The sequence below is a fragment of the Rhinatrema bivittatum genome, chromosome 2 (assembly GCF_901001135.1).
Source record: "Rhinatrema bivittatum chromosome 2, aRhiBiv1.1, whole genome shotgun sequence".
Classification (NCBI taxonomy): Eukaryota; Metazoa; Chordata; class Amphibia; order Gymnophiona; family Rhinatrematidae; genus Rhinatrema; species Rhinatrema bivittatum.
The window spans coordinates 728385589-728409174 of NC_042616.1; the positions used below are offsets into that span (position 1 = coordinate 728385589).

Below are 23586 nucleotides of genomic sequence, written 5' to 3' on the forward strand. Positions count from 1 at the left end.
AACTTTGACAAAAGTTTTCCATGACAGGGCTCCATCTGATGATGTCACCCATATGTGAGGACTAACATCCTGCTTGTCCTGGGAGAAATTACCAGTTTTAGCAATTAGTCCTCCTGTTTGCCCAATCAATCTTTAAGTTATCGAGACCCTCTTGGTTCGTCAGCCTGACACACCCCCCCCCCCCCCCCCAGTTTACCTAGACCCCTCATCAGGTCAGTATTTTAGCTATAAAGAATTTTATTCTGATTTACACCAGATAATTAGCAGATGTAAATATGCGCAGTAATGGCTGTATGTGCACTGCATTTGCAGGGTTATAAAATCGCAGCTTATATGCACAGATGTTGCGCCCGCCCCTTTTTACGAACAGATTTATTCATGCACCATTGCTTGCATGCATATGTTTGAGGTTTATAAAATATTAGTTTTATTATTATTTATTTTATTTATTTATTTATTATATTCTTTTATATACCGAAGTATAGCTGAGTGCCTTCACTCCCGGTTACAGTGAAACAACTTCATACAGAGAAACGAGTTATACAACTTCATACAGTTACGTGAATATGTGCTATTTATGCACACATCTGCTAATTTGTGCTCGCGCAGCTCTTTAAAAAAAACATCTTTATATTTTGCTTTTGAATCAGTTATGTCCCTGGCTTTTCTCTTGATGTGAAGAATAGGAGAGAAAATTTGGGAGTGGTATACTAATAATGTTTTAAAAAAAGTTTTATCGTTCAAGCTATTATTTTTAGGATGATTATAATGTTAATGCAGTTTTATTAAAAATCCAAGACTGGACTATTTGCTTAGTTTACTGACCTCCTGGGCAGAAAAATGATAAGGTTTTATGATTAGTTGAAGCCCAGTTTGATATGCAGATTAATTTGAAAAGCTTGGTTGTAATAAATTATTTAAACTTATATGAGTATAGATTTGATTTAACATATGCCAAAGAATTTTTAGCAATAATGCGTACCTAGGGTTCAGATCTCATACTAGATCTATTGCTCTGTCTTGAAATAATAATAAGCATTTTTATTTATATTCTATGACACTTCAAAGCGGATTAACAGTCAGGTACTGTAGGTTATTCCCTATCCCCAGAGGTCCTGCAGTCTAAGCGGGTCATTACTATGCTGCAATATTTTACTGCAGGAGGGGAAAGATACCATGGGAAAAACACAGCGGGGAGCATTGCCATGATATTTTTCCCTTCCGCAAAAATAAAATACCTCAGGAAAGGGGAAAAAAATTGCATGATGGCAGCCTACTTCACCTGGGCCACTGTCTTCTTAAAGGGCCAGCAGTGACCCTAGTATCCCAGGCCCCCCAATTTGCAAAAATTCCTCCCAGGGGTCTGGCTAGACCCTGTCCCCATCCCCACCACCTGCAAAGTTGGCCCAGCAGGGGAAAAAGTAAAAAACAAAATAGAATGTACCATCATTTAGTTAAGGGAATAGCCATTGCTATTAATTTGCATCAGTAGCATGGGGATCTTCTTTGTGTTGGGTAATTGCCAGGTTCTTGTGGCCTGGTTTGGCCTCTGTTGGAAACAGGATGCTGGGCTTGATGGACCCTTGGTCTGGACCCAGCATGGCAATTTCTTATGTTCTTACATGGCAATGCCCTACTACTTTCCTAAACCCTTTCTCTGTCAAGAGTCACGCCCCATCCCTCCCTACCACCTTAGCAAACTCCTCTCCCCCCTTAGCAATACCTAGTGGTTTAGGATAGTCCTGGTAGCCTAATGGAGCCCTTGATAGACTGATGGGGCTTGGAGCATCCCCTAGGCTCCGGGCCAGTCAGCCAGTCTTTGCCCCTATCACGTGATGGGGAAAAGGCTGGCCAGCACCATTTGGAAAATGGCAGCTGGCCCAGAACCTAGGGGGACACTCCAGGCCCCACTAGACTACCAAGGACCCCAATTAGGCTACCAGGGATATCCTACACAACCAGGTATGGCCGATGGGAGGGGGGTTGTAGGCTGGGTAGGAGGCCATGGGGGCTAGTAGATCCAGGCGACAGCTTTTTGAACCTGGGGGAGCTTTTGGAATGGGGGGGAGGTGTGACTTTTTTGGAATGGGTGTGGGAAGAGGGCAGGGTGTTGCCATGCAATAGTAAATTCTATTTCTTTTTTACTATTTCACCTGCGGGGTTTTAAATTTCATGCCTGGAGCATCGAGACATGCATTCATGTCCCGATGCTCCTGGAGAAAGTTCGCTACATTCCTGACTTGTCTAGCATTATAGATCATAAATAATCATAGCTCCAGTGAATTTTTTCTTTTTCAAAATATGCAAATAAAATATTATTTCCCTTCTCCATTGATGCCTGACATGACATGTTCCAGAAATACTGCTTCAGGAGCACATCATTACTAGATTTGCACACCAGTTTAATAAAAATCCCACCATGTAACATAGTAATGATGGCAGAATGAGACTAAATGCTCTCTCCAGTCTGCCCAGCAAGTTTCTTATGGTAGTAACTGCCGCTCCATGCAAGTTACCCCCAAGCCTTATGTTAAGGTCAGTAATATTTACAATCAAAACCAACAATTATCAAACCCATAACAAAATTAATCTAGCAACATTTTTACAAGGTGAGCAGTCTTCTTGATAATTCAGACAATGCTGTTTGAACATGCTTTGCTTTTGGTTGTAGAAGTAGTCCTGTGCTTTTCCCCTAGTGTTTGTATATCAGTACCCTGATGTTATACTCGTGGACCCTTGGGCCGGTTGGGACAGAAGATGGTGTGCTGTGTGCTTTGCAGCAAGTGTCCCAACCAGGAGGCGGTTCGGAAGGCCGGAGTGCTTTGAGACGCTGGACCACGGAGGAGTCCTATGCCACCAAGAACTCTGTACCCACTGGAAGGAAGACAGGCGTTGGACCCCGGAAGTCGAAGATTCTTCGCCCTGGAGACTGGTACTCCCCCTTAGGAGTCCAGCCGCTGGAACTTGTTGAGATTCACCCTGGAAGCCAAAGTCCCCCCAGGAGGGGCCCGTAGGGACATGGCCGCTGGGACTTAGGTGACTCCCCGACAGTGGAAGATGGTCCGGATGCAGGCGCCTCCTGCAGGTCGTAGGTTATCCAGAAGTCGGTCCAGGAGACTGAATCCAAAGAATGGTCCGCAGCCAGTCCAGGGGTCGTTGTCCAGAGAGCGGTCCAAAGCCAATCCAGGGGTCGAAGTCCAAAAGAAGTAATCCAGCAAGGAGGGCAAGGCAGAAGCAGGACGAAGAGAAGAACCAGGAACACAGCTACCGCAGGCCGAAGACCAGGAACCTTGTTGCAAGGCACAGAGAGAGCTAGTTGCAGGGTACTTGTACCCTGAGGGCGTCTGACGTCATTCCCGGCTCAGCTGAGGTATTTCCCGCGCTGGCCCCTTTAAATGGGGCTCCTCCCCGCGCATGTGCGTCAGGGGGCGGGGCCAGCCACGTCGGAGCGTCGGCGTCTCTCCCGAGGAGGGAGAGACGCGCTGGAAGGCCTGCAGGCCCGGGGCCTGCTGCAACCACCCCGAGGAAGGCTCGAAACGGCCCGGGCCGCCCCCGAGGTAGGTGGAGGGACCGGGGCACGGCCCGGGACCGCAACACCTGAACTGTGTGCTCTTTGTCCGTAGAATATACAGAATAGCATTTGGTGGCTTGAAGCTGGTATGCGAATCTAGTGATGATATGCCCCTTAAGCAGTACTTGTGAAATATATCATGGGCATCAATGAAGAAGGGAAGTAATCCTCCTTCTTTTATTTGCATATTTTGAAAAAGAAAACATTTGCTGGTCCTATGGTTATTTATGACCCTAATGCTATAAAGGTTTAATGTTTGTAACCAATGGCATGGGTGGTGTGACGGTCCTGCAGGAAAATCTTTATAAATGTTCATAGTATTGCTTGAAAGAGGGAAGATATATCAAGTGTTTTTCTGGTTGGTTGTTCCTTGTAACTCGCCATGACTTGTGGAATGTGCGAGTAATAAAATTGTATTATTATTACTAATCATATCAAAAGAAGCAGACATATCAAGTTTAACTACTAAAACTGCAGCTCCCCTGTTAATATGTGGAAAAGAACATCCACTAAAGTTGGCAACAAAGTTTCGGTATTATTTATTTATTTAAACATTTTCTATACTGCATAAAATTGGCCAAAGCCATTAGGGCAGTTTACACTAATTAAGCACCTTCTTTCATCCAAATTGATCAGGATTAAGAATATTCTGTTCTTCCAAATAATATTCCAGCTGGTTCAAAGCACACCTCTCGAGTAATGTGGCTAAAGAAGGCAAATTTGAAATTGATTGATAATTAGAGAGTACAGCTATAGATAAGGCTGGAGCTTCAACTGAGAAGGGAAGTAATCCTCCATATTTTATTTACATATTTTGAAAAGAAAACATTTGCTGGACCTATAATTATTTATGACCCATAATGCTTATAAAGGTTTAGAGGTGAATTATAAAAGCTGAGCGTGTGCCAGCATCAGGAGATGTACCCACATGTAGGACACGTGCATGTCCACCCAATTTTAAAAGCTACCTACATATGCGTACATCTCCCAATACTCAAATATCTCACGTCAAATGAAAAAGGGGTGTGGCCTGGGTTTCCTGGGGCGGTGCCAAGAGATGTGCTTGCTGATACCTACGCACCCGGGCACATGTCCCGGTCCAGTTCCTCCTAAGTTTACTTCTGCAGTGGAGGAGATCCAAATTAAAAGAAAATAATTACAGGCATCTCTGAGGGGTTTAAAAGGCCTGAAGTAACTGGGCAGAGTGCAAGCTAAAGAACAAGGGGGTTTGGAGGACCTAGCTCTAGACTGGGCGATGGTGAATGAACCTGTGAAACTGCTCATGGCATGGACATATGCCTGTTATAAAATTCCCCCACTTGTGCGGCTCAGTCCCAATTTTATGTGACTGTATGCACACACTTGCAATATTAGGCACACACATACACGCACCTAGGCTTTTTTATAACATACTCATGTATGTGCGCTTATGTTATAAAATTGCCACATCTCTGGGCGAGCGCTGACACACACGTGTACTTGTACGCCCACGCACCTGTTTTGAAAGTTAATTTTTTAACGCTTGTGACCAATGGCATGGGTAGTCTGATGATCCTACAGTAAAATCTTTAAAAGTGTTCATAGTGTTGCTTGAAAGAGGGAAGATATATCAAGTGCTTTTTAGTTGGCTGCTATTGTGCCTTTGATTTGAAAAGACTTTTTTTGTGATTGGAGTTACATGGAACATCCATAATAAAAACAGCATGCATTAGAACACAACTGATTAAAATCCTGATTAAGCACCCGTGATCACTGGGGATACCTTACTTGGTGTATTTCTTTTCTAACAGATAGACAGCAACAAATTTGCATGGGACTAATTACTTTATCATGGAAAACATTGAGCAGCAGTGTCAGCAGCATTGTTTAATGTTTACTTCCAGCCACTGTATAAAATCCTGATGGCACTGGGAGTACATTATTCTATATATGCTGATGATATACAGTATTTGTGCCCTGTCATTCAGATGGTAATCTTCCTGTGGAATGTCTTGCTTGATGTTTGAAGTCAAGGAACCAATGGATGGTTGCAAACAATCAAGTTTTAAATGTATACAAAAATCTGCTGTCCTTCAAATATCCAAGAGCTTTCCCTTCAAAAAATCAGGGGATTGCTATTGGGTGCTGTAAAATCACCAATAGCTGTAGAAACTAGGAATGTGGGTGTATTCTTGGATTCAAAATTAACTTTAAGAGGCCATATTAGAAAGGTTGCCAGCTTGACTTTCTTTAAACTTCAACTAGTAGGACACCTAAAGAATATCTCTAAAGAAGATGTCAGAATATTATACAGACATTTGTGTTGACCAATGTCGATAATTCTTTATATGTGGGATTTCAAAGGTTTTGCTGCGTGTTTTACAACTGGTTCAAAAAGCAGCTACTAGCTTCATTACTGTCACAGTATTACACCCAGATTCAAAGATTTGCACCGTCTACTCATGCAACAAAGAGCTCAATTTAAGTTGCTAACCATTATCCATAAAACTCTTTGGGGTAGATTTTCAAACCTGCGCGCGGGACTTACATGTGCGCGCACTACCCGGTGCACACACATGTATGCCCGATTTTATAACATACGCGCACAGGCGCATGCATGTTATAAAATCGGGGGTCGGCTAGCACAAGGGGGTGCACAATTGTGCACCTTGCGCGAGCCAAGCCCACTCCAAGCCGCACTGCCTTCCTCCTTTCCTTATCACCCCACCTTCCCTTCCCTTTCCCTACCTCCCCTGCCCTTTCCCCCCTAACTTTTTCTTTGTTTTTCTTTGGTTTTTTTTTATTCTTTATTTATAACTTTTTAGATTTTTACAAATCAAAAGATTCATAACAAATCACAGATGTCATACACCATTAATAAGATAAACTTATGAAATAACAAACAAAAAGGAAAACTTCATTTTATATATAACTTCTTACAGAAAACAGTCAATGATTCTAATTCTGGTTCTAATTCGGGCAGAAGAAGGGAGAATTTTTAAACAATCACAATTCAAGAAAAGGTAGAAGATTTTTTGCGGCATGATTCACCTACTAATTCCTAATTTAAGTCTCTGGGGATGACGTGGGCTGTTTTTTAAGATCAATAAACCCTGCCAATTGTTCTGGTGAAAAGAAAATATTGCATTCATCTCTTTTCACTAAACACTTACAAGGGAAACGCAACAGAAAGGTATATCCTAAAGCTATTACTTCTTGACAAAGATTTAGAAATTGTTTTCATCTTTGCTGCATTGCCAGTGCTAAATCAGGAAATATCTTTACATTAGAATTATAATACCTGATTGGGTATTTCCTAAAGTAAGTTTTCATGATTTTATTTACTTCGTAATTTGTAACCAATGAAATTAACAAAGTTCCCTTATTGATAACCACTAGTTCTGAATTTTCTAGAAAATTTGTCAGATTACCTTGAAAGGGCTCATTTGACATATTATTCTTAGAAATAGGCAAAAAATAACAGGTATTTACTATAGGCATATCCATATCAGAAAATCCTAATACTTCAACTAAAAATTTCTTAAGTGTAACATATGGAGTCTCTCCTACTATATGAGGAAAATTCAATAAACGCAAATTTAAACTTTTTAAATTATTTTCGAGTGACTCCATACGTCTGTCCAATCTCAAACGATCTTTGGCAACCACAGCTTTAAATTCTTTCATCTTTTCATCTTCCTTTTCTAATAAAGTGACCCTCCTATTTATCTCAGTCAATTTAAGATCCATAGCAGACAACTCTTGAAGTTGTTTAACATTGGCTTGGTTTAGTGTTTGGTAAACATTTTTCATCTCCAGTCTAAACCCCACAACCAAATCCCAGAGTCCTTGAGAGTCACAATGGCAGGACTAAGGAGGAGGGAGGGGGGGAGACACCCCCCAAGACCACCGGTATTGCTGCCCTCTCCCCTACCTGCTTCGACGCACTGTGGAAGATCTGCAGTGATTCCTCCGGCTGGTTGTACCGGCACCAACAGTTCTCCCTCAGCTACCTCCACTCCTCCTGCGGGTTCTGCAGTACTATCCACAGCCGTTGTTGAAATCATCCTCGGCGTCTCTGGGCCAATACTCCCCTCCAACACGAGAGCGTCCCCGGAAGCAGAAACATTTCCCGGGTCAACGCCACAGTCTCCTCCATCGCCTCTCCGTGCCGGCGGTCTCCTTTGATCGGGACTCAGTGACGCTTCCTCCAAGAGCGCAAGAGGCTCTCTCTCGTCTCTTCGCTTGACGGGATCCTCAGCTCCTGGACGGGTAGGTGCAGACAAAAAGCGAACTATTTCTTGCTGAATAGGTGAGGGTAGCGGTTCCATCGGAAACACCCTCACCTTTCCTTTGCGTTTAGGAGGCATAATTGTTCTCATAATTTTTTGCAGAGATTTTCAAGGCGTCTGATTCATGCCGCCATCTTAACCGGAAGGCCCCCCCCCCCCCCCCAGTACACTTTTACTGGTCTTCCCTTGTTTTTCTTTTATTCCCAAACTTACTTCAGCCCTGGGGTTGAAGTAATTTGCGTGCAACAGCCAACTGCCGGCGCGCAATCCCCGGCACAGCAGCCGTGCAGCGGCCTCTGGCCATGCCCCGCCCCCAGACCACCCCATCCTGCCCCCTCCCCGCCCCATTTTGCAAGCCCCAGGACTTACACGTGTAACCTGGGACTTACACGCGTCGCTGGGCCTTTTGAAAATAGGCCCGGCGCATGTAACCCTTTGAAAATCCGGCCCTTTATACTGAAAGCCGGGGGCGTGGGCATGGCCAGAGACCTCCGCATGGCCCTGGGCAGGGATTGCGCACCGGCAATTGGCTGGCGCACGCAACTTACTTCAGCCCTAGGGCTGAAGTAAGTTTGGAAATAAAAGAAAAACAAAGAAAAAGGTAGGGGGAAAGGGCGGGGGAGGTAAGGGAAGGGAAGGTGGTGTGGGGGGGGTAGGGAACAGGGGAAGGCAGTGGGCTCGGCATGGGCTCAGCACGCGCAAGGTGCACAATTGTGCACCCCCTTGCGTGCGCCAACCCCCAATTTTATAATATGCGTGTGCCTGCGCCCGCATGTTATGAAATCAGGCGTACATGTGTGCGTGCTGGGTAGCGCGCGCACATGTACGCCCGCACGCAGGTTTAAAAATCTACCCCTTAGGGCCTCGTATATTAAGCACTTTTCCCATAGACACAGAATAGGAAAAAAAGCCTTAGTAAATCGGGTCCTTAGAAAATTATTTATTAAAGGTTTTCTAATACTTTGTGTCTATTGAAAAAATGTTTAGTAAATAAGACCCTTGGATTTTAAGCCCTATGGGGATAGGGAACTACTGATAATAACTGAATGTAAAAACAGCATATAAATACATAATATATTATTTTCATCAACTAAGCTTTAGGGAAAAGATTAAAGCATTCTTTATGCAGGTTTCTGCATAATATTTTTATGTTCTTATTTTATGATTTGCTTGATTACTTCTGTCCTAGTTTGTTTTATAAGCAATGTATGAAAGTTTTTTATACAATGTTACATTGAACAATTTATTAGAAATTAGCAGAGCACAAGAACAAATAAATAAATATATCTTTCAGATATCTGAATGTAAAATATACATCTGCTCAGCAAGTAATGAATAAATCCATGACAATTAGAAACAGAAAAGACACTTTTCAAAATATTTTATATCTATTGTAAATATTAGACATACCTGGAATGGTTTTAAATAGGCATTTTACTTCTACTCTCCTATCAGTTCATTTTATTTTTAAAAGTATGGAGCAAAAGAGACATATGCAGTTTGAATTAGATTTAATTTTGGAGAGAAGGTTTGCATGGAGGAATTGTCTGTAGTGTCTATGCAAGGTACATTAGTGAAATGAAATGTAATAAACTGAAGTTCCCCTGAAAGCAATAAACACTGAGCCTCAAATTACTAAACTTAAGTACTTTCTTCCACCAGCATTCAGTCAGTTTATGGAACAGAGGGCATATAATAAGTAAGGTAAAGTAAGGTACTAAGATTGGTTCACGCTTTATATGTGAGTTTTGAGTTTGTTTATGGGAAAGAAGAGACATGTATAGCTATTGTATTAAAACACTTCCTCATGGATGACTAAAACAGTCAATGGTTCTATACACACTCGGTCAGATTTTAAAAGCCCTGCTCGTGTAAATCCGGGTGGATTTACGCGAGCAGGGCCTTGCGCGCCTATTTTCCATAGGCCACCGGCACACGCGTAGGTCCCGGGGTTTTTGGAAGGGGGCATGTCGGGGGCGGGACCCGATGATGCTGCATTTCGGGGGCGGGGCACGGTGTTTTGGGGGCGGGACCGGGGCGTGGCGCAGGCCCAGGGGCGTGGTCCAGGCCTCCAGACCAGCCCCCGGGTCTGAAGACGGCGCGCCAGCAGTCTGCTTCTCGCAGGCGTAAATCTAAGGACAAAGGTAAGGGGGGGTTAGATAAGGCCGGGGGGGTGGGTTAGGTAGAGGAAGGAAGGGGAAGGTGAGGGGAGGGCGAAAGAGAGTTCCCTCCGAGGCCGCTCCGATTTTGGAGCGGCCTCGAAAGGGAACGGAGGCAGGCTGCGCGGCTCGGCACGCGCAGGCTGCCCAAAATAGGCAGCCTTGCGCGCGCGCCGATCCAGGATTTTAGAGGATACACGCGGCTATGCGCGTATCTTATAAAATCCAGCGTACTTTTGTTTGCGCCTGCTGCAAAAACAAAAGTACGCGATCGCGCTGTTTTTAAAAATCTACCCCACTGGCTTTTCAAGAAGAACTTTCTCCGATTAGTTTTAAATGTGCCCCATGCTAACTTCATGGAGTGCCCCCTAGTCTTTCTACTATCTGAAAGAGTAAATAACCGATTCACATCTACCCGTTCTAGACCTCTCATAATTTTAAACATCTCTATCATATCCCCCCTCAGCTGTCTCTTCTCCAAGCTGAAAAGTCCTAACCTCTTTAGTCTTTCCTCATAGGGGAGCTGTTCCATTCCCCTTATCATTTTGGTAGCCCTTCTCTGTACCTTCTCCATCGCAATCTTCTCCGCCGCATCTTTTTTGAGATGCGGCGACCAGAATTGTACACAGTATTCAAGGTGCGGTCTCACCATGGAGCGATACAGAGGCATTATGACATTTTCCGTTTTATTCACCATTCCCTTTCTAATAATTCCCAACATTCTGTTTGCTTTTTTGACTGCCGCAGCACACTGAACCGACGATTTCAATGTGTTATCCACTATGACGCCTAGATCTCTTTCTTGGGTTGTAGCACCTAATATGGAACCCAACATTGTGTAATTATAGCATGGGTTATTTTTCCCTATATGCATCACCTTGCACTTATCCACATTAAATTTCATCTGCCATTTGGATGCCCAATTTTCCAGTCTCACAAGGTCTTCCTGCAATTTATCACAATCTGCTTGTGATTTCACTACTCTGAACAATTTTGTGTCATCTGCAAATTTGATTATCTCACTAGTCGTATTTCTTTCCAGATCATTTATAAATATATTGAAAAGTAAGGGTCCCAATACAGATCCCTGAGGCACTCCACTGTCCACTCCCTTCCACTGAGAAAATTGTCCATTTAATCCTACTCTCTGTTTCCTGTCTTTTAGCCAGTTTGCAAGCCACGAAAGGACATTGCCACCTATCCCATGACTTTTTACTTTTCCTAGAAGCCTCTCATGAGGAACTTTGTCAAACGCCTTCTGAAAAATCCAAGTTAACTACATCTACCGGTTCACCTTTATCCACGTGTTTATTAACTCCTTCAAAAAAGTGAAGCAGATTTGTGAGGCAAGACTTGCCCAGGGTAAAGCCATGCTGACTTTGTTCCATTAAACCATGTCTTTCTATATGTTCTGTGATTTTGATGTTTAGAACACTTTCCACTATTTTTCCTGGCACTGAAGTCAGGCTAACTGGTCTGTAGTTTCCCAGATCGCCCCTGGAGCCCTTTTTAAATATTGGGGTTACATTTGCTATCCTCCAGTCTTCAGGTACAATGGATGATTTTAATGATAGGTTACAAATTTTTACTAATAGGTCTGAAATTCCATTTTTTAGTTCCTTCAGAACTCTGGGGTGTATACCATCCGGTCCAGGTGATTTACTACTCTTCAATTTGTCAATCAGGCCTACCACATCTTCTAGGTTTACCGTGATTTGATTCAGTCCATCTGAATCATTACCCATGAAAACCTTCTCCATTACGGGTACCTCCCCAACATCCTCTTCAGTAAACACCGAAGCAAAGAAATCATTTAATTTTTCTGCGATGGCCTTATCTTCTCTAAGTGCCCCTTTAACACCTCGATCATCTAACGGTCCAACTGACTCCCTCACAGGCTTTCTGCTTCGGATATATTTTAAAAAGCTTTTACTGTGAGTTTTTGCCTCTACAACCAACTTCTTTTCAAATTCTCTCTTAGCCTGTCTTATCAATGTCTTACATTTAACTTGCCAACGTTTATGCTTTATCCTATTTTCTTCTGTTGGATCCTTCTTCCAATTTTTGAATGAAGATCTTTTGGCTAAAATAGCTTCTTTCACCTCCCCTTTTAACCATTCCGGTAATCGTTTTGCCTTCTTTCCACCTTTCTTAATGTCTGGAATACATCTAGACTGTGCTTCTAGAATGGTATTTTTTAACAATGACCACGCCTCTTGGACATTTTTTACTTTTGTAGCTGCTCCTTTCAGTTTTTTTCTAACAATTTTTCTCATTTTATCAAAGTTTCCCTTTTGAAAGTTTAGCACGAGAGCCTTAGATTTGCACATTGTTCCTCTTCCAGTCATTAAATCAAATTTGATCATATGAAATGCTGAAGTAATGATGGAATGAACAAGAGAGGGTATACAATCGGTTAAAAGAGGTGGTATGAATGTTATGTAAGCTATTGTAGGCATTTGGGTAGAATGATATGGCATATAGACAGCAGGAATTATCCCTTCTGCTGGATGGGGGTGGTCATTGGGACTCACATAAGGAGGAACTGTTGCGGTCCCGGGCCTTGCCCCGGGACCTTCACTTACCTTTGCCCCAGCCCGGGCTGCTGGCGCCTCGTTCGGGCCTGCTCGGGCCTCCGACGCGGCACTCCCCCCTCGAAGGAGACGCCGGTGTTCAGCCGCCGCTGGCCCCGCCCCCTACGCGTGCTCGCACGCCGGAGCTCCAAATTTAAAGGGACCAGCGCAGGAAACTCCAGCACCGCCCTCAAGCTGACGTCAGATGCTGCAGGGTATTTAAACCCTGCAGTTTCACTCCTACCTCGCATTGCAATGAGGTTGACTCTTCGGAGTAGCTAGTTGTGCTTCCTGCTTCTCGGTTCCCGGTTCCTGCTTCTTCCTGACGTCTGATTCCTGGCTCCTGACCTTGCTTCGTTCTCCGACTCCGGCTTCTGCTTCCGTCCCTGGTTTTGGCATCCGACATCTGACTTCTGGCTCCCGACCTTGGCTTGTTCCTGGACATCAGCTTTGTCTCTTCCCACTGCCGCAGGTACTTGTTCATCATCTGCCCGGAGGTTTCTCCTAAGCCCCAGCGGCTCGGGTCCTCACGGGCTCCTCCTGGGGGGACCACGGGCTTCCAAGGGTGAAGTCTCTCCTGACCTCCTGGGCACCATCTCATCGTTGGAATACCTCGGCAGGCTGCTCTTCTGATCCTTGGTCGCATAGGATCCACCTAAGACCAAGAGGCCCGGATTCCTATGGGCTCCTCCTGGGGGGACCTCTGGCTTCCAGTGGTGAAGTAGTCTTCGAAGCCTCTATTCAGCGCCGCCTGCCGGCTGCAACACCCACTGTGGGCATCCACAGCATGACACCTGCAGTCTCATCCGGCCCAAGTCTCCACGATCCTAACAGGCACGGTCTTTGTTTGTGCCGGGGAGAGTTCTGCCATTAAGGGAAGAGTTAAGGAAAGGGGGTGGGACAGAGCATCATTGTGTGTTTTAAACTCTGTTTTCGGTTTGTTTTTTTTTTACTCCTTTGAGGCCTGAGCAAGTTGCAGGTGGGGGTCTGAAAAGACCCCCAGGGTGAATTTTCTCAAGTTTGGGGGTGGGTTTTACGATGCTATGCCCTTTAAAATGATGGTGGCCCTATGCCATCTGGGCCACTATCACACATTTTTGTGGCCTCTGCCACGTCCTTTTTTTCTTGAGAAAAAAAGGACGTGGCAGAGGCCATGGACGTGGCAGAGGCCGGTTGCCACGTGGACGGCCGGCGCCATCTTTAAAAATGGCGCGGGCCATCCAGTGCTCCTACCATGTGACAGGGGCCGGCCAATGGCACGGATACCCTGTCACATGGTAAGGGCAAAGGGCCATCAGCGCCATTTTGATTAGTGGCAGCCGACGGCCCGAGAGCGGGAGATCGCTCCCAGTACCCCCACTGGACCACCAGGTACTTTTAAAATGTTTTGGGGGGGGGGGGTCGGGAGGGTGGGGGAAGCAAAAGCATGTGTTTTAAAGGGTCGGGGTGGGTTTTTTGTTTATCGGCTCGGGAGCAGCCGATTAAAAAAAAACAATCGGACCGCACGAAAAAAATTCCCCGATTGTCCCCTGATTCACATCTCTAGTTTTAATAGACACACTCGACAACAATATTACCAGTTTCCCAGTTCATTCCAGTTCGCCCATGTAAGGGATAGGACTTCCAAAGTCCCCTAGTTTAATAGCCTCCCTTCTCCCCTGTTAGCCCTGACCCTTAAAAATCCACTAATCTATTTATCTTTATTTTAATATTTACACGTCCTCCATAGCAGAAGTAAAGTTATGTGGCAGGGGACCCCAGCACACACATGTGTGCATAAGCATTTATGTGCAAATTTGAAGTTGAAATCCAGGAACATCCAGGCCACACCCCACCCCTTTTTTGGAACTTTTCATTTGGATGTGCAGCAGGAGATACGTGTGTATACAGATGGCTTTAAAATATGCTTGAGGCACGCCAGCCTGACATATTCGCATATCTCCCAGTTTTGGCATGCGCTAGCCTTATAAAATTCATCTGATTGCGCATGTATGCTACTTATGCATATATATGCTATTTTTACAAACAGAACCCCTTTGAAAACTCACCTTTAAATGTTATGGGCCAGATATTGTAATCTACGCCCGATTTTATAACATGCGCGCGCAGCCACGCACATGTTATAAAATCCGGGGTCAACGCACGCAAGGGGGGTGCACACTTGTGCACCTTGTGCATGCCCAGTTCTAGGGGAGCCCCGATGGCTTTCCCTGTTCCCTCCGCCCCTCCCCACCTTCCTCTCCCTTCCCCTATCTAACCCGCCCCTCAGCCCTATCTAAATCCCCCCCCTCACCTTTGTTGTATTATTTACGCCTGCCTCTGGGCAGGCATAGGTTGCGCACACCGGCCGAGCGCCGGCACACGATCCCCGGGCCCAGCGGCAGTGACGAAGCCTCTGGCCACGCCCCCCCCACCCACGCCCATTTTTTAAAGCCCCGGGACATACGCGCGTCCCGGGGCTTGCGTGCATCGCCGAGCCTATGCAAAATAGGCTCGACGCGCGCAGGAGGGGTTTTAAAGGGTTACACTCGTATATTACATGCGTAATCTTTTAAAATCCACCGCTATGTTTCCTCCTCCCAACCTAAACATGTCCCTAGGAATGTCACCTCTAAGTGTGACTAAAAGTATGTGCAGTGTATAACAAAACGCAGTCGTGCATGCTTTTAGCAACATTGAGTGGGTTCGTTTTCAGATTGCCACTGTGCAGTGGTAAATCACTATTCGCCTCCGTAAATGACGTTCACCAAAGTGAATTGTCCTTTCCAAGATAACGTTTTAACTTTTCCCCAGGTATAGAATAGTTTTAAAAGTGACCACAATAGCTCTGCAGTCAAACCCAGCTTATGTTACACCAACCTGGTCTAAATGCTTTCCAAGACAAATAAAAGTTGCAAAATGAATGTGAGTGAATTAGGTTTTTTTGGACATGCTTTTGGACAGAGTAGAGGGCATTAATGGAGTATCTATAATGGTTCCTTCTCCTGGCCATGAAATTTATATTCTTTTTTTTCCTGGTATCTGTTAGATATGTACTGTTATTACAGTTGCTATTCAGTTTTGTTTTGGTTTTTTTTTTACCTCCAGTATTTACCCTCCAGAGGCCAAAATTATTTGTGTCAATTGAACCCATAATGTGGGTAATTTTCAAAGAGGCTTCTGGTAAAACAGCGAGTTAGACACAGATATGGCCATTTTCAAAATTACCTGCCTAATATATGGGTAAACTTGTATGCATATGTCAGATTTGTGGAAAAGTAACCTGGCATTCATTGGGGTAGAGTTGGTGAAGGGTTTAGATGCATGCATAGTTATTGGTTTGTTTTTTTTAAAGCATGAGCCATACTTTTAGGGAAAATTTGACACATGTTTTAGCAGGTATAACTTAAATGGGTAGATGTGATTAGATCATTTTCAAAGCAGATTTAGGCATATAAGTCCACTTTCAAACAATGGTGTAACATGCGTGCATATTTGCTAGCTAACTTATGTGTAATGTTAGAAAATTACCCCATGATTTACACCCAATGGGTCCCTTATTCTTCCTTGGAAGTTGAGTTGTATTCTAGCTTTTCCCTTTATGTGTTTAGAAATAAAAAATGATTGCCATTTACAGGAATCCTTTCTAAAATGTGTTTCTCTTTGCTGAATTATCTATGTGTTGTGCTAATCTCCAACCTGCAAGTAATATTTCTTTGCCATTTGTTTTCTTTAGTTTGTTCTTTAGTTATTTTTTTAATATCCCAGGAATAACAGTTCTTTCTCCTTTACTTAAGTATTCTCCATTTCTACACAACAAGAACTGTTTTTTCTTCGAATGAGGTTAGCTTAGCAGTTCTATTCAAAGGTCAAAATAATAGTTGGTCAACTTTATCTACTATATTTCATTGCAAATTATTAGATATTTAATCAGAATTAGGAAAATATAGGGTTCTGGCGTAATACAGATTTAATTTTTTAATTTACATTTTTCCAATGCTATGTAAAGTTATTATATCACTGAAAATCAAGAAATATTCAACATACTTTTACTGTAGGTTTTAAGATTGTCATTTCTCTTTTTTAATGTAATATCGTTTGCCTTAGGTGACATCCAGGTTGGAATGATGGACAAGAAAGGACAATTGGAAGTTGAAGTAATCCGAGCTCGTGGCCTTGTTACAAAACCAGGCTCAAAGACACTGCCAGGTAGGAATGGAAAGACATCAATAGCTTGTAGGTAACCAAACTCAATGTTGAAAGAAATAAGTATGACCGGAGTTCATCTTAAGGACCCCACACTAATTTAAATAGACCCAAGAGGCCTGTGTCCCTTGTTTAAGAAACTATTTAATATATTTTTGAAGAAAATCCATTTTATAACTGTGCATGTTGCAGTAAATTAGCTTTTAAGCACAGATTTAACCCCAAGTTCTCAAAGCAAGCTTATGCACAAATTTCCACGCACGCGCATATTATAAAATCCGGGCCAACGCACGAGGGGGGGTGGGAGATTTGCCCAGATTACACGTGGCGATGAGATTGAGCCTCACCCAGTTCCCTCCCTCTTTTTTTAGTATAATGTGATATCTTTTGCCTTAGGTTTAATTAAGGAGTAAACTGGGAGGGAACTTTTCTACCCCCCTACCTACCCTCCCTCCCCCTCTCTTCAACAACCCCTTTTTGAAGGCCCTACCTTTTAGCTGTTTTCTTGTTTTCGAACGTACGCCTGAGCTGGCATAAGTTGCGTGCGCCGCAGGCTGCAGGCGCGCGATCCCCTGGCACAGCGACAAATGGCCACTTTACCGGCGGCCTCCAGCTCTGCCCTGTACCACCCCCGGACTGCCCTTACCCACTCCCGGGACCGCCCCTGGATAGAGGCCTGGCGCTTGTGCGCATAACCTCCATTTTCCCCACGTTCAGGGGATTTAAAATTTTAGCTGTTAATGTACACTGAACTGTGGACTATTTTATAAGAGCCATTTATGTGCCTAACACTGCTTTGAAAACTCACCTCTATATGGGCTGCAGTGAGAGCGAAATTAGGATACACGTGTGGCAACCTTAAATTTAACTTTCGAAATGCATAAAGGAACAAAAGAAATGACAGGCAATACTGTACCCATACAGATGGCGATTTTTGAAGCCACTTATGCTGGTAAATGGGCACAATAGTCTGACTGAAATTTTCCCTCCTAAAATTATGTGCAGCTGCCATGACCCAAAACGAAAGGGCTAGTTAGCCTAAGGAGGTTTGGGCCACAACTTGATTAGTCGTTAACCTTTATTGTGTTAACTTTATTGTGGTTAATCCCAGATCCACACTATTGAGGGAAAGATTTGCTGTGCCCTTGGTACATATTTTTGGATAGCACTTGAAGGACTTTTATAAATACATGGAAATTTCTACTGAGTTGCATGATTAAAACTTTAGCACAAGTTTTATTGCATAGGCCCCACTATAGCATCCCATATATGATAGGAAATCAGTATATAAAATGACATTCTCTATTTTTTAAATGATCACAAAATAGAAATTTAAATTAGAGAGGACCCAGAAGCTTCCAGCAGCACTTCATATGCTCTAAACTGAATGGGCTGCTGAAAATGTTGTTATGGAACTTGGGACATTTTGATTGAGGGTGATTTTAACCAATCTTTTGAAGAATCCTTCAAGATATCATAGACCAATCTCTATATCTCAAATTAAAATACAATTAGGATGAAATTAATTTCAAATTCCATCAATCTGAATATCTGTTTCAGCTTTCAAGAATAGTTCAAAATCTATCTGACCACTGCCACCACCCAATTCACTTTTCATTAACTTGTGTGTGTATATATATATATATATATAATATAAGTTGTGATTTGTAGGCGTTTGTCAGAAAAATGCAGGGCTCTACATCCATTTTAGGTTTTCTGCCATTGCAGTAGCAGTTTTCAAAAGTGAAATAATTTTATCTCTTTGGATGCTACTAGATGAATTTATCCAGTGATAATTATTTTTGGAAATTCTATAAAACACTCATTTTTTCTGAAGAAAATGTCATTTCTTGTAGCTGATAACTATTTTTTTAGTGAAAATGTATTTATAGCAAACAGTTAAAAGCTAGATATAATAAGAGATGTATCCAGGGAAGTAAAACTAATGAACTGTGTCATCATTTGCACACATGGTTAAACAAAAGTGTTTTCATTGACTGCATAATTGATACAGTTGTTTTGGAGGGCAAAATAGTTGAAGAAACTAGAAATGCTAGGCACAGTGAAATAAAAGGATTCAGTAGAGTATTCAATGCAATCAGTGAGTTAAAGTACAGTGCTATCATAAATTAAACAAAATTTAACAATAATCCATTTAATCAAATAAAAACCGGCATGATGTGTTTCACGAATGTCGGTAAATAAAAGTTAATAAATAAATAAATAAATAAATATCCTATCAAATAGCAATAATTTATATTAAAGATTTACAAAATAAAATTCTAAATTTTATCAAAATGTTATTAAATACCTTAACATTGTAAATATAACAATACAACACTGTGCACATCCGGTAGTGCTATAACAAATAAGAATTGTTATTATTATGCCTGATGGTCGCAGGTGGCTGCGACCGCGAGTACTCACCGCTCTCCTGCCCTCCCCGGGTCTGTTTGCTGGGCGGGCCTGCCTACAACGCCGCATTGCTCAGGGCTCCTCACTGCGGCATGGACGCCGCTACTTCCTACTTCGATGTCGGGCCTTCCTAGGCGCGTGTGTGTCATCGGCCCCGCCTTGAAGCCTCTTCGGCGGGAACCTCGGGGGAGTCCCTGTTTGATGATGTCATTGTACTCCCGTAGTTAAGCTCCACCTTCGCCCCCAGCTAGTCAACTTGGCAACAAGTTTCGTACAAGACTACAACTCCTGCCTTGTGTTCCTGAGACTTCGCTACAAGCCTTGCTCCTGGACCCTGTCTGGCACCCGCTCCTTGGGGGTCAGTGTGCGCTCCTAAGGGGACTCGCTCCTCTGGCCTATCCCGCTCCTTGGGCTGGCCCTGCGCCTCTTGGGTCCTACTCTGCAACAAGCTTCTGCTACTCGGGTCTCCTTGGAACACTGTGGCAACCTGTGAGTTCCTTGGCTAGCCTCCCCGACTCCTCGGGGTTGCGCTTGTGTCTAAGCAAGACTGTCTGCACTCTCCCACTCCTCAGGTCATGCTCTCTACTCAAGAGACTACCTAGAGACTCCCCGCTCCACAGGGCTTGCTCCGGTGTGTTCAACGCCTATCAGCTGTCCCGCTCCTCGGGCCTGCTTCTCTACTAGACTGCCGTCAATCCTCCGCTCTCAGGGTTCTTGCCTACGTCAACAGCTGAGACCGGCCCCGGGCTTCCGTGCTTCGTGGGTGGACCTACACCTCGAAACCTACACCCACTATACTGCAGCTCTGCCCCTTGGACTGTCCTTCCGGAGAACCCTCAGCGCGGCTAACCCTACGCCCACCACTTCGCTGTCTGCCTGGTGCCTCTCTCCTCAGGGTCGCATCCAGATACTACCAACTGCCAGTCTCTGCAGGGGTCGCTTCCAGGTTCCTGGGGGTCTCTCCACTACTGTGCCCAGAGCTCCCCGTTGTGCCTGTAACTCGCTTCCTGATGGTGCGGACCTGTGGGGCTCCTCCCCACGGGCTGTAACAACTTGCACCTCGGTCCAAGGGTCCACATATCTACAAACCATAACAGTTATTAAATTAGATATTACAAAGACAATCGTGTAAATATAAATACAAAAATAATATAAATGACAACCTAAATGAATCTATAGCTGTTAGCACTGGAGTGGTGGACCCTTGGGCCGGCCGTGCAGATGATGAATGGAAGAACAGCAAGTCTCCGCAGTGAAGAATGGCCGGGTTGCGGCACGGAGCCGGGAGACCAGGCAAGCGCTTCACCCTAGGAAGCCGGCGGTCCCCCCCGGGAGGAGCCCGTGAGGACCCGGGCCACTGGGACTTCGGAGCGGTCTCCCGGAGTAGACTATAGTCAGTTGGAGCAGTCAAAGGTCAAGGCTGGCAGCAGACAAGGGAACCAAAGACGTACCGGATCAGATACCAGGGAGACAGTCCGAGGATCAGGAAAACTGAAACAGGAGAAGGAACTGAAGCTGAAGCGGAGAAGGGCTCAGGAGCACCGGAGCTGGATCAGCAACACGGAAGCTGGATCAGGAACGCAAGGCAACTAGTAACTCCAAGGAGTGAACCCTGTTGCAAGGCAAAGTCTTCAGCCAGACGCAGGGTTTAAATATCCTGCCGGCGTCTGACGTCATCTTGGGGACCGGTCGCGGTTTCGCACCACTGTGCCTTTAATGGCTCCCCCTCGCGCATGTGCCTAGGGGGGCGGGGCTTGGCAGCGGAGCTCGGTGGCCTCTCCCTCGTGGAGACGCTGCCGTGGAGAGGCCGGAGAAGGCCTGGGAAACACCGGACCCCATCGTGAGACTTAAGGCAGAGAAGAGATAAGGACCCAGTCGTGAGTCCAGCGACCGGGACCACAACAATAGTTGTTTCATTTAAAGGGTTGTACAATTCTAAATTTCCAACAAACCTGCAGAGATAGATAAAACAAATTATATACAAACAAGAATAAAATGAGAGCTGCATAGCCACCAACTATCTTTAACATACATGTATCTAATTATCTAATATAATCAATAATTTGGTACTAGGTACAATAACTTGGGATCATCAGAAGCAGTAGAAATTATGGCAAATGGATTGCTATATCAAAATAAGACTTAATCACAAATGGGTAAATTTTAAAAGGAACACATGTGTGCCCTTAAACGCATATATTGCAGCGCGAGGAAAAATACGCATCATTTTATAAAGTACATAGCATCCACATAGCATATAAAATCCTGTTGCCACGTGCCTTTACATGCATAGGAGAGAGAGAGAGAGAGAGACTCTGTATAGAGTCAGTCTGACACACTGTATATAGAGGGGCATTTTGAATCGGGGTGGGTTGGGGTTAGCGGGAGTGTTCTTACAGATACATTCAGAGGTAGTCATAATAAAATTAACATCAGTAAAGAATTATAGCCCTTATACATGATGAAAAGTCTATATAAGGGCTATATAAGGTGGCGAGGGAAAAGGGAATAAAGGTTAGGCAGGGAGCTAGGGAACTGGAAAAAAGGCCGATCGCATTGCTGCGTGTAGGTCGAAAAATTGCCCCCCATGTGCGCGAGTCGCGGTCCTCCCGCATATGCATACGAGGCTGTTAAAATCTGGCACGTATTTGCTCATGGACATTGGATTTTATAACATGCGTGCGCCAGCACATGTTCATAGTAAAATTGACATCAGTAAAGAATTATAGCCCTATTCCCTTTCCCCTCTCCACCTTGACCCCTAACACCTAACTAGACATTTATTTATTTTAGTACTTCCTGCTCCTCCGCCCTCCGTCCTGCCCCAACACGCCCAGACCACGCCCCCGAGCTCACCCCTTTCTCAGGGCCCGGCAGTTCTGCATGTAACAGGGGTTAGGCGCGTGGCCAGGCCCGTTCTAAAATGCGCATGGCGCACACAAGTCCCAGCCACATGTGTAACTCCTGTATTTTATGTGTGCGGCCCTTTGAAAATTTGGGCAATAATGAGAAAGGCAGAGCGCAAACATTTCTATATCCATCTGCTGCTGAGGTGAAATATTGGGCTAGATTTTAAAAGCCCTGCACGCGTAAATCCTCCCGGATTTACACGCGCAGGGCACTCGTGCGCCGGTGACCTATTTTGCATAGGCCGCCGGCGTGCGCAAAGCCCCGGGACGCGCGTAAGTCCCGGGGCTTCGTAAAAGGGGCGGGAGGGGCGTGTCCGGGGGCATGTCTGGGGTCAGGGAGCAGTCCAGGGGCATGGCGACGGTTCGGGGGCAGGCTGGGAGGGCGGTCCCGAGTCCCCCGGCACTGCGGCCTGTGCCGGGGGATGCGAGGCGGCGCGCGCAAGTTACGCCTGCTTCAAGCAGGCGTAACATGCCCAACAAAGGTGGGGGGGGGGGATTTAGGTAGGGCCAGGGGGTGGTTTAGGGAGGGGAAGGTGGGGGGACGTGGAAGGAAAATTCCCTCCGAGGCCGCTCCGATTTCGGAGTTGCCTGGGAGGAAACAGAGGAAGGCAGTGTGGCTCGGTGTGCGCAAGGTGCACAATTGTGCACCCCCGTGCGCACGCTGCCCTGGATTTTATAACACGCGCGCGCCTGTACGCGCATGTTATAAAATCGGGCATACATATGCGCGCGCCAGGTAGCACGCGCACATGTATGCCCGCACGCAACCTTTTAAAATCTACCCCCATATGAATAAGCATTTTATTTTAAAATTAGTCATATGCTGTGAGGTAAAACACAGGCAATCACAGAGAAATAATCATGGGCCTTATCTAAAGGATTTTTCCACAGTCTGTTACCATGGAAAAAATCTCTTATTGAATAAGGTTGTATATTGTTTTGAATGAATATACTAATTTTCCACGTGCAATCAATTGCTTTTCTAGATTATAATAGTAATTGTCCTCCTTAACATGCCCTAGGCCAACCTTGCACAACATGGTAGATGAGGGGAGCAAGTAGGAATCTATACAAAGTATAGCCAGGACAAGGAGAAATAACTGGAAGGCTATGAGCACAAATACTCATTATGTAGGCAATAATATTCCAGATCTGCAAGTCCTAATGACAGAGGCAGACCAAGATATTATTACGGTCGTAAAGGCACAGTTCAATGAGTCTCATGAATCAAAGCAATTGAGATGCATGGGCAAAGGAGGAGGTGTGGCGGGGCATTTTGGAAAGGAGTGATGGCACTGCCACCTACGCCGATATGGTCTACAAATCTCTGGCCCTCCTCCAGGCAAAGGAACTGGATGGAGATCTGGGGTGTGAACAAAGCAGAAGGCATAGTGGTGGGAGGTTGAACCTGGCATTAGGGAATGAAGTATCCCCTCTACAGAATCATTGAAAGCATTTCTAATCTCCAGCTAGAAGCCCACCTGAGCCCCAGTAATTAACCAA

General features: G+C 44.7%; 1 protein-coding gene across 2 annotated transcripts in view; it reads left to right on the plus strand.

Annotated features, from left to right (window-relative positions):
* Positions 1-23586, plus strand: part of LOC115085620 (regulating synaptic membrane exocytosis protein 2-like) — a 914496-nt gene that overhangs the window by 886522 nt on the left and 4388 nt on the right. For both annotated transcript variants that reach the window (XM_029591858.1, XM_029591859.1), the window contains one exon: positions 16661-16762. In XM_029591858.1, coding sequence (XP_029447718.1) covers positions 16661-16762 — 102 coding nt within the window. The remainder of the gene's footprint in view (positions 1-16660; positions 16763-23586) is intronic.